A 12089-nucleotide genomic window follows, 5' to 3' on the forward strand; every position below is an offset into this window, starting at 1 on the left:
TGGTCTGCTCTCAGCTGATAAGGCTCAGTGTTCCTGTGTTCATGGTCCAGTTGGCACTTGAAGGTGAAGCAGAATGATTTTGTTCTTCCTTGTCTTCACAAACACCACGGGAGGAACAACTTAGCTCTTTTTTTCTCTTCTGTCTTTCATCGACTTGGACGTTCTGCTTGGACTTTGATAACCTGTGATTATTGATTGTCTGCTCTGTGGGAAGTGTTTTATGGTTCCAGTTAGTGTGTTTCGACCTGACTGAGTGAAAGTAAGGAAACTTTATTCAAACATATGTACATGACCAAATAAAGAAAGTAACTCATTGAACAGTGATTACCAGCAAATCAAAAACAATTAACAATAAAACGAAAGAACACAAGTACAAATTAAATAAATCGACATTATTATTTCTGCAGGAGAGTCACCTGATCGGGCTGCTCTTTGGCGTCAGGTCTTCAACTGACAATCTGGAGGCGCAGTGACCAGGACAGACAAAAGGAAGTCACAGGGAGGAAGAGGAGGAGTAGAGCAACACAATGCTGTCCTCCTCAACCACTGATAATAAAGTGGTTTACAAAGCCACACTGGAGCAGGGGGAGGAGTCCAGCCTTCGCCCTCTCCGTTCTGTCAGCACGATCACTTTAAATGATGGACCCTCGACCTCTACTCAACACGAGGCACCAACAAAGCCCACAGCTGTTGTGGATGGCAGCTCAGATTCAGGCGAGGAAACAACAGTGGTAGCACCAGGATCTGGTGGAAACAAGGAGGCATGCCTATGGCAGAAGAAGAGGGAGCAGGAGAAAGAGGAAGAGTGGGATGAGGACATGCAGGCGGTGGCCTCATCACCAGATGGACGCTACCTTAAGTTCAACATTGAGATCGGGAGAGGGTCCTTCAAAACCGTGTACCGAGGTCTGGACACAGAGACCACAGTTGAAGTGGCCTGGTGTGAGCTGCAGGTACACACACACACACACACACACACACACACACACACACACACACAAAAGAGGTGTTGGAGATGTGTTTGGTTTGAATCTCTCATCATCACATCGTCACAAACGTTTCTGCTGGGGTCCACATGAGGTCGGAATGTGTGTGTGAGGGTGTGCATGTGTGTGTAGGTCTATCTGACTGGATGATGGACTATGATGATGGATGATGAATGGATGACTTTGGTGACTGGCAGGCCACCTTAAAGACATTTTCAATACTTTGTTCCTCCCTTATGTGACACCTCCTTGTCTTCCTCTTTCTCTTTCTCTCCCTTTTCCTCCTCTTCCTCTCTCTTCTTCCTCCTGCAGACTCACTGTCTTTCTAAATCAGAACGTCAGCGTTTCAGCGAGGAGGTGGAGATGCTGAAGGGTCTGCAGCATCCAAACATTGTGCGTTTCTACGATTCATGGAAGTCAGCGCTTAAAGGCCCCAAGTGTACAGTGCTGGTGACGGAGCTCATGACATCAGGGACGCTCAAAACGTAATTTTCTCAGTTTCAGTTTTCTCCACCAATGAGCTTCTCTAGTTTTTAGTTTGTGTGACATTACCACCATTTGGCCATTTCTGAGCATTGATGTATGGACTCCAGGACTGTGAGGCCACACCCACTTACACATAAACAAAACATTTTCTACTAAAATGCAACCAATTACCAAGGGGGGGGGGGGGGGGGGGGGGGTATAATGTTGTTTATTTAGTTATTTTGATGTTCTAATAAATGTGTATTTTTTTAAATGATATACATGATATAAGTATTATTTATGATACAGGTGTGTTTCATGCACAGGTACCTGCGCAGGTTCCGTCAGATGAAACTGAAACTGCTGCAGCGCTGGAGCTTTCAGATCCTGAAGGGGCTTCACTTCCTGCACTCTCGCTGCCCCCCCATCCTGCACCGAGACCTCAAGTGTGACAATGTCTTCATCACCGGACCCTCTGCCTCTGTCAAAATCGGAGATCTGGGACTTGCCACACTCAAGAAGGCCTCATTTGCCAAGAGTGTCATTGGTAAAGAAACAAAGAAACAAACACACACACGCATGCACACACGTGCACACATCAACAATATCACCTGACCGGCATATTTACATGAATGCAATATCAATCACCTTCACCCATAACTTCCACCTAACAGCTCTGCCACTAACCCTAACCCTTCACACCCTGGTTACCTTGACATCGATGATCTAATTCTAACCTCAATAAGTCACGATGACTTCCCTAGCCCTAACCCTAACCCTAAGGTGTTCTTGAGTGCTTGACATAACCCATAAATCAAATGAATTATTATTATGTGGCTAACAGCTCAGGCTGTGTGTGTGTTCAGGAACCCCGGAGTTCATGGCTCCTGAGATGTATGAGGAAAAGTACGACGAGGCCGTGGACGTCTACGCCTTTGGCATGTGTATCCTGGAGATGGCAACGTCCGAATATCCATATGCCGAATGTCGGAACGCCGCACAGATCTACAGAAAGGTCTCCAATGTAAGGCCCAATCTGTGTGAGTGTGTGTGTCAGGTTCAGCCAAATGTAGCAGTGATAACATACTGTCTGTCTGTCTGTCTGTCTGTCTGTCTCTTTGTATATCTGTCTGCCCCCTCAGGGTGTGAAGCCAGAGAGTTTTTTCAAAGTAAAGGTCCCTGAGTTGAAGGAAATAATCGAGGGTTGCATCTGTACAGACAGCAATGAGAGGTACGATCCTGACCTGACCCTAATATGACCCTAATATGACCCTGATGTGACCCTGACAGAACAAACTATAAAACCTGAAATAATCTTGAATTTAAGACACAGTCCTACATTTTAGTTTGGCTTATGCGTGTAATATGGAAAAACAGTTATATTTAATATAATAATAATATATATTTATTTATATATTTAAGTATAAAAGAAAGACATTTGAAAATAAAGCATCATCTGCATCAGTGTCAAAATGCATGAAAGGTGTCATCGCTCTGCTTTGGGTGTGTGTGCTGATCCTGCAGGTTCACAGTTCAGGAGCTGCTTGATCACCACTTCTTCCAGGAGCAGCTGGGCGTGCATGTAGATCTGGCTGAGGATGACGACGGCACAAAGCTGGCGCTCAAACTGTGGCTGAGGATGGATGACAACAAGAAGTTGCACGGAAAATACAAAGACAACGACGCCATCGAGTTCCTGTTTGAACTCTCCAAAGATGTACCTGAGGAGGTGGCACAGGAAATGGTATCATAACATCATAACAGCTGGCATTTTGTAACGTTGTTGTTTTTAAATTAAAAAGTGAAAGACTCTATAAATAAAATATTAGGAATCTATAAAATGATCACATGAATCTCACAGTTGTGATTTGGTGCTAGATAAATAAAGTTGAATTTAATTGAGTTGAATTGGACCCTGAGCAGTGACTGCAGGTTTCCCTTTTATCAGGCAGTGGATGAGTTCAGCCTTATATGGACGCATGATTAAGTCTTCGTCGCCATGAGAGACTCTTTCTTCTGAAGAACTCATTTGTTCTTCTGATAAAGAGAACTGAAAACATTCTGTCTCTCTTTCTCTCTCAGGTTGTGTTGGGTTTTATTTGTGAAGCTGATTTTAAATTGGTTGCTAAGGCGATCAGACATCGGGTCACAGTGGTAAAGCGCCAGCGGGAGAAGCAGCGCTGCATGGTGGAGGAATCGCTCACACGCAGGAGTGAAGCTGTCAAACAGGAGCAGGCTGAGCCTAACTCTGTCAATGAAGGAGCTGAGCCTAAGGTTCCTGATGTTCCCACTCTCACTGCTAGCAAACTGACAAATCAGGTAAACAAAGTCAAAGCTGGACTGAATTATGAGTCGGCATTCGTTTCTGAGCACCTGTGTGTTCCTGTTTCCCGATTTTTTTTTATCAGTAATGAATGAAATAAGTATGAATGAAAAACCTTTACTGATAGACTGAAACTTTATCAGGAATCACCCGACTCCACCTGCACACAGGCCCCGCCCACAGGAAGCATGATGTCACTGTCAAAAGAGACCCAAGTGGATTCTGGGATCAGCAGCATCATCAGGAAAGAGGGGGAAACAAAACACACATCCCACTCCTCTGCTATATGTAAGAGAACACACACACACACACATAGAAACACAGACACACAAAAATAATTAATACACATGCACACACAAGAACAGGTTCTCTCAAGCACGTCTTGATACCACTTGAACACATCAGCAGTGATGGTCCTGCAGGGGATCATCAGACACCCCGACCCAACTGAAACCAGGCAGGGCGATAAGGCCCCACGGTTCAATTCACAACCACTTTGATGACAACCTGCGACCTCTATGATGTCACTGATGGCGTGGTTACTATGCAGCCCTCTTCAGACCACCATCCTCCATCTACATCTGAATGTGGTCACTGTAACCCAGTGGCTTCTCCTTGCCTTGAGTCAGGCAATGGCAGGCCTCTCTGGACTGCCTTGCTTGCTCTGGGTGATGCTTTGCAGTCATCACCAGGTCATGAAGCAGCTTGGGTTGTGCTCCAGGGATCCTCTTGTCTGGCACAGTGGACATGTGCATGTGGTGGCTTTACCCTAGCAGAGGTTGAAAGGGACCTGGACTTTTATGTCTTTAAGCTGTCAAAAGTTTTGGTGTCCTTCTGTCTCCTGGCACTAATGTTGTGGTCACAGTTAAGTAGCCCATGAATAGATGTAGGTTTTATATCTAACACCCATGAAGGCCCTGATGGGAGGCTACCACACACCAGACTTGTTAACAGATTCTCTGATTTCCCTTATCAAGCTGATGTCACAGAGATTTTGCTGCTTCACTCTCAGAATGAAGCAGGTTAGTAGTCTAGAATGAGGTCTTGCCTGGAACATGGTCCAGAGTCCAGTGTAGGCCTGGCCCCTCCCATGTCTTATCAGGTACCACCTGGGCGTCGCACCACCTAAAGGATTTCATTTTAGCCTGATGGATCTTCATCATTACTCTGTTAGTTTAGGTTTGTTTTTATGTATAACCCCCCCCCCCCCCCCCCCTCTCTCTCTGTCTCTCTGTCTCTCTCTCTCACACACACACACACACACACACACACACACACACACACATTTAGTGTGTTTTCAGCAATTCAGACTTAACGATTTTAAACTGATGATCCTGTTTCATTCACGCATGTACACAAACAAATAAATATGCAAACAGATAAAGTCTACACACATATACATCTTTGTACACCTGCACACATTTGTGTGTCTGTGCAGAGTCTCAGTTGGAGAAATTAACCATATCATGTTGCCATGACAGCAGACGGACATATGGACAGCAGTGATATCACTCAGCATGTTGAAGCCAAGGTCCCTTCTGTCACTGAACCGGCTAAACTGTCTTCATCTACTCAAGAAATCCCTCATCATCAGGCTCTGAGTCATCCAACCACACTTGTAGCCGAGACCCCGCCCCTTCCTGTGCTCTGCTTCCCCTCGGTAAGTCTGACAGACAGACAGACAGGCAGGCAGACGGCCAGGCATTTTACACCCTAAACATCAGCACGTATCCTGCTCATCTAAATCCTGGTTGGATCTCAATAGATTGTTGTTGTTACATTAGCATGTTGGAGTAATGTTCTCACCAATTGTCTTGTCATGTTTTATAACTTCAAGTATAAAGGAGATGTTTAAAATAATGGTGAAAAATGTACATTAATCAAAAACCAAAGAGATAGAGTACTTAGTGTCTTCCAGAAAGTAAAGTTTAACCTCCTAGGTGTCTGACACTTGGGTTAGGGTTGAGTTAGGGTTAGACACTTCTGTACTGGCTGAAACTGCACTCCTGTAGCGTAAAGACAAGTTTGATGTTCCAGGGACACTTAAGGAATGAGAGTGGGTGGAGCATGAAGAGGAGGAGGATCCATGTGTCCCCACTGTGTACATCACCTTTACACTGAGCAAGGCGAGGTGTGTAAGAACAGAGACATTCTGCTCCGTACACATACACACACCATCATTTGTGTCTCTCCTCTCCAGAGCATTGCTGTTTCCCATAATGCTGAGCGACCATTATCAGAATCAGTCAGTGGATTTATTTCCCCTGTTGATAGGTAATTCACACACACACACACACACACACACACACACACACACACACACACACACACACTCTGGGTATAACCTTTTCACCTTGTTATGTCTCATTACTTCCTCTCCAGCTACGCCTCTGATGTGACCTCAAGCTTGAGTGACAGCTATGATGGCCAGTCAGACAGAGGCAAAAAGGAAGAAACCAAACGACCACCAACCAAACAGTTCAGGAGAAGAGCAAAGGCCCGCCTCCGAATCACAGGGGTGAAACCTTGTCTGCCTGTCTGTCTGTTGGTCTCTCTGGCTGTCTGTCTCTGTGCTGGTCTGTCTCTTTGTGCATTTCTGTCTGTCTCGCTGCTCTCTTGTCTGTTCTTGTACCTTCTGTGTGACGCTCTGTAGCTCTGTCTGCCTTTAGGCATGTCTGTCTTTGAGATGATCAGAAAAATCTCATGATCTATTTAAGTATGAAAAGGTGTATGTTTTGTGTGTGTGTGTGTGTGTGTGTGTGTGCGTGTGTGTGTGTGTGTAGCTGTCAGATGTGGGGGACAGGGTGGTGGAGTGTCAGCTGCAGACTCACAACAGTAAGATGGTGACATTCAAGTTTGACCTAGATGGAGACAATCCTGAAGACATTGCTTCTGTTATGGTAAGGACAAAACAAACATCATAACTCTCAAAGGGCTTCACAGACCCACAACATCAAAGCTCTCTATGAAACTATATGAAACTGGTACAAGGATAATCTGCCTCTTGTGGCCTCTTAAATAAAAACAAAAGTCTCGATAACTTGTGGTGTGTGTGTTTGTGTGTGCAGGTCCACAGAGACTTCATCCTGCCGACTGAGCAGGAAAGCTTCATCTTCCGCATATGTGACATCATCAAAAGGGTTGAGTGCATGATGCATCCACAACAGCCAACCACAGCAGCCAATGCTGAGAGGCTGTTACATCTGTCAGCCTCAGAAGAGCCCCAGGTGAGAGTCAGCAACTGTTAGTGCGTGTGTGTGTTGGGGGGGGGGCCTGCACCCCTAACCCTTTGCAAACGTTGGATGTGATATCGGGCTCAACAAATTAACTAAACTAATTTGATTTGATTTTCACTTTTTCTGTCACACTCTATCCAGAGTCTCTCCAGAACGTTCTCCTCATCCTCCCTGCCTGGTAAGGATGGACAGACAGTTAAGGACAGCTGGACAACTGATTGATTAAATGATTGATTGGTTGATTTTATCTCAGATTATGCAGATGTTGATTCTCCGTCACCTAAGAGTGGAGACTTCTACATTGATTACATTGATCCTGAAGCCACTCCCACTGTCAGGTCCCTGAGGTCTCAGTCCTTCCACACCTCAACAGGTACACACACACACACACACACAATTATAATTTAGAGTTTGTCACTGTTGTGTAAATATATATATAGGAAATGTATACTCACTCACTTTTACTGATACTCACTGTGACTGATATTAATCAATTAATCAATCAATTTAACATGCATGTGAGTCTGTCACAGTCTTTGTTTCTCTCTCTTAGGCTCCGCCCACTTCCTGTCAGACTCAGGTCTTCCAGTCTCACAACTCCCCCCCCCTGTTCAGTATCTCCTCCCCTCCCCTCCTCTCTCTCCCTACACCTCTGCACAAAGTGCTCATGGCCTTCCCCAGGCCCTCAGCAACACAAGCCTTCACACCACCTCCTCCTCCTCACCCCCTCCTCATTGGCCATCTCCTGACGAGCCCCTTTTCTCTCTGGCCAATGTGCTATCTTTGGCCATGTGTGTGGCCCATTCTTTCATGCCCTCCACTGCGACCTCAAACCAGGGCTTTCACGCTCACCAGCAGGGTTCTCCAGCTTTACCTGTCCCTCAGGGCCCACTATCTCCACCAGCGTCGCCACTCCTCACCCCTAAGCTCCGCCCCCAGAGTCACAGCTTCTCCTCAGCACCAGTGATGTCAGTCTCCAGCTCCTCAGCTAGCCTAACCAATGCACAGGCCAAATTCCATCAGGGGGTGCTGCCGTGCACAATGGACACAACACAGGTAGGAGGGTTGGGGGGCAGACTTGGGCTGGGATCAGAAAGAGAGCAGGGATTTTCTCTGTAACCACCAATAAAATGTTTTAAATTCCACAAGTGGGAAAGTTCAGTGGTTTGAAGATTGATGGTCAGCAGATTCATTCATTCATGTATTATTTGTTCATTTAGTCACTCGCATATCCCTTCTTTGTTTCTTTCTTTTCTTTGTTTCTTTCTTTCTTTCTTTCTTTCTTTCTTTCTTTCTTTCTTTCTTTCTATTTTTCAGCCAATGCTGCTAAAGAAAGGCTCTGCTCTGCCCCCTCATGGTAAGATCATGTTATTTCCACATAACATTGCAAGAGATTTGTCACTTCTTCAACATAATGTGACTCCACAGCTTGGACCAGCAGCACCAGTCTGCCCAGTACTCCCAGTTCTGATGGAGATCTTTGTGATTCTTTGAGCTCTTCTTCCATCACCTGCCCTTCTTCCTCAGTTCCTCCAAACAGCACAGTGAGATAGACACAAGCACAGAAGTGTTATAGATTGATTGATTGATCGTGAAATGTACAACATTTGATAGACAAAAAACAACCAATCAAATAAAAACTTAAAATCTTGTTTTCACCTTATTGTGATGGTGAGGATGATGATGATGTTGAGGATGATGATGATGATGGTGAGGATGATGATGGTGAGAATGATGATGATGGTGAGGGTGATGATAATGGTGAGGATGATGATGCTGGTGAGGAAGATGGTGAGGATGAGGATGATGATGATAATGGTGAGAATGATGGTGAGGATGATGATAATGGTGAGGATGATGATGGTGAGGATGCTGTTCTGATAGTGTTGTTGATGATGATTTTATTTTTCATTCCTTAATTTTTTCCTCAACAGGTTTCCTCCCTGGTCTCTCAACCTGCCATGTCACCAAAAGTGTCCCCCTTGTCAGAGAGTAAGCCATTCCTGTCTGTCTTTCTGTCTGTCTCTGCTGTGTGTCTCTCTCCCTCAATTCTCTCTCTCCCTCTCTCTCTCTCTGTAGCTAAAACTGTTTCCACAGTTGGCCGTTTCCAGATAACACCAACTAAAGAAATTCTCGCCATCTGTCGGCCGAACCCTCGTCCACACCGCCAGGCCACACCCCTTGCTCACTCACTCCCTCCTTCTCTGGAGAGCCAAATAAAGAGCAGTACTGAAGAACAGATCAGCATCAACACTGTGAGTCACCTAACAGGAAACTTTCTGGGTCACCATGACAACCTTAGAGGATGCCTGGGAGGAAGAGAGGAAGAGAGGAGGAGGTCAGTGGGTCTGAGGCGTGTCAGTGTGTGGGAGGGGCCAGCAGGCAGCAGTTTCAGCCAAGCGTTGAGCCATTCGGTCTTAATTAGCTCAGACGACTCTGACAGCGACCATGAAGACTTGTGGGAGGAGCTACAGGAACTACGTGAGAGGTACATCGCACTATGACGTCCTCTAGTCAGAGACACCAGCAGGCCTGTTGTCTTCAAGTTATCCATCAGCATCAGATTGTTTCACAACTTGAGACGTAATGTAAATAATGAGGGATTCTTAACTTTGCCCATTTTTCTGAAGAATGGTTGTAAGTCCGTAAGGAAGCATGAAGTTTGTCTATCTGACCCCGCCCCCTCTCACAGACACCTGTCCGAGGTGCAGAACATGCAAACCATTCAGAAGAGAGAGATTGAGGAGTTGTACGGGAGGATGGGTAAAGTCCCACCCCCAGGTATCGTCTCACCGGCTGCAATGCTCAACCAACGCCGACGACGACTGTCCAAGACCGGAAACCACCCCCCCTTTCGCAAAACCAGCCTGCAAAGATTGGATATAGTGCCCCCTACTGGTAACTTTTAAATTTAATTTTGTTGTACTGCTTCGTAGAAAAACAATAAAGGCATTCTAAGAGGAATGCGCCATGCAGGTGGGTCGACATTTTGTTGTGTTTTGTGTTTGTGTGTGTGTGTGTCTTTCTTGTGACCTGAAGTTCTTTTGCCCACCTATGTTGAACGCACTTATTGGAAGTCGCTTTGGATAAAAGCGTCTGCTAAACGACTGTAATGTAATGTAATGTATGTGTGGGTCAGGTATCAGGACCTCCATCAACAACAGCAGCAGTGGATCTCTGGAGAGGTCAGGAAAGGGTGTGACCTTTGCCCCTGAACACAGTCACATGGTGAGCATGTTTCTGTAACTGTACTGTGTCAATTGCAAATTGTACAAATATTGGACTAATCCATTTCCAATACAAATAGAATACCATATAAACTAATGCTATATTAAGTTATGAGTTTTATATCCCTAACTCAGGAGGCAGACAGAATCGTGATTGGTCGGTCTGGAGAGTGTGTGTTTTCCTGTCTTGTCTTCTTTTTGTCACGTGATGTCACTGATCTGCTTCTTTATCCAGCGAGCTGACGGGTCCATGCCAGAATCTTTCTGTTCCACTCCACTCTCCTCCAATCAGCATACATAAACAAAATCAATGATGATGAAAGACTGACTCTCTCTCTCTCTCTCTCTCTCTCTCTCTCTCTCTCTCTCTCTCTCTCTCTCTCTCTCTCACACACACACACACGCACACACACACACACACACACACACACGCTTCACTCAACCTGCAGAAATACTCCTCCTCCTCATCATCATGGACTAAGTTTATATTTTGATCCATTCAGCACTGAGCTGCACTTTGATCATCTGAAAATGTTTCAACGTTTTTACTATTTAGATGAATCCAGTCGATTGGTTTGAAGACATTTTCTTTTTGAAATACTTTGCTTTGTTTCAGATGTTGAATGGAATGAGTCACTCAGATTTCTGTGCTTCAGAAACGTTTTCATGCACATTTGCGTCAGATTCAGCAAAAGCTTGTTGTTGTTAGGAGAAATTAATTTAAAGAGCAACACATTCGTCCTTTCACTTCAAACAGGATGATGAACATTTGGTGCCTGAACCTTTTACTTTCCACTAAAAGAAGGGTGTCTGTCCAGACTTTGACCGGAGGCCATCAGGCATCTCCAGACGTGAAGACTGAAATACATAACACAAATCACCAGATGGAGTCTCACATCTGTCCAGTTTAGTTCTATGTAACATCTGGCATCATTCATTCATATAACAAACCAATCTCACAATTGAATGAATTCATCCTTATTGACGAAGCTTTTAATGACTGTTGTATTTAATGAAAACATTTGATGCTTCATTTTGATTGATTTAATGGTGTGATGTGATCAATCAAACACAGACCATAACACTTTGTTTCACTTTAATAAAGGAAATAATTTTGGATGTGATCTCTCTCTTTCTCTCCAACAATCTTTTCTTTCTGAACTCATTTTTAATAGCTTGATCATAAAAGTGAGCTCTTATTTAAATTTTCATTCAGCAGGATTTGCGTGTAGAAATACTGTAGTTTGAGGACACAAACCAAATTATTTTTTTCTTTGTTGTTTTACGTGGAATGAGCTTGCTTTGTTTCGGTGATTTCAGGAATTGCGGAGCTGAAAAATAGCCACTTGTGCTGAGAAAAGCACATACAAAGCTGTAAAGAGACGATTGAGCCACCCGCAAACATCACAATACATCACATTACATCACATCAAACACCACAGCGTCTGACTCTGAGAGAAACCATCAATACTGAAATGAGTCTTAAAGTGCTGATGTCCACTCACATGTTGTAGCATCAGTGTTGTCATATAAGCTTTTGGCCTGCAGGGGGCAGCAGATTTACAGGATAGTTTACTGTCTCACTTGCGAATGAGGTCATGACTCCCTGTACTGAGTGTTCTTTCTTTCTTTCTTTCTTTCTTTCTTTCTTTCCTTCTTTCTTTCTTTCTTTCTTTCTTTCTTTCTTTCTTTCTGAACTGGTTGTACAGTTAGTCGTTCTGACTTTGCTTTTGTTGAAGTAAAAAGTGAATCAATTGGTTATCTGTATTCGACTTCTTCCACAGTGGAAACACTCAGTAAAACAGTGAAACAGGAAATAAAGTCAGACGGGAAGAGGAAGGCAAGCTGAGAC

At 44.5% G+C, this 12089-nt stretch overlaps 1 protein-coding gene across 1 annotated transcript; it reads left to right on the plus strand.

The window, feature by feature from the left end:
- The first annotated feature begins 73 nt into the window (after positions 1 to 73).
- On the plus strand, positions 74 to 10689 carry LOC143013832 (serine/threonine-protein kinase WNK4-like). Its single transcript, XM_076167520.1, has 24 exons — positions 74 to 259; positions 408 to 953; positions 1299 to 1471; positions 1778 to 1998; positions 2318 to 2475; positions 2594 to 2682; positions 2976 to 3195; positions 3534 to 3770; positions 3918 to 4062; positions 5256 to 5434; positions 5975 to 6048; positions 6157 to 6292; positions 6558 to 6674; positions 6843 to 7001; positions 7152 to 7188; positions 7264 to 7383; positions 7564 to 8066; positions 8328 to 8367; positions 8439 to 8554; positions 8945 to 9002; positions 9090 to 9498; positions 9703 to 9908; positions 10150 to 10238; positions 10473 to 10689. The coding sequence occupies exons 2-24, from the start codon at positions 528 to 530 to the stop codon at positions 10536 to 10538; spliced, it is 3978 nt and encodes a 1325-aa protein (XP_076023635.1). The 5' UTR covers positions 74 to 259; positions 408 to 527; the 3' UTR covers positions 10539 to 10689.
- Positions 10690 to 12089: the final 1400 nt, after the last annotated feature.

The sequence above is a fragment of the Genypterus blacodes genome, unplaced genomic scaffold (assembly GCF_046128005.1).
Source record: "Genypterus blacodes isolate CSIRO-AG114 ecotype Tasmania unplaced genomic scaffold, CSIRO-AGI_Gbla_v1 ptg000159l_1, whole genome shotgun sequence".
Classification (NCBI taxonomy): domain Eukaryota; kingdom Metazoa; phylum Chordata; class Actinopteri; order Ophidiiformes; family Ophidiidae; genus Genypterus; species Genypterus blacodes.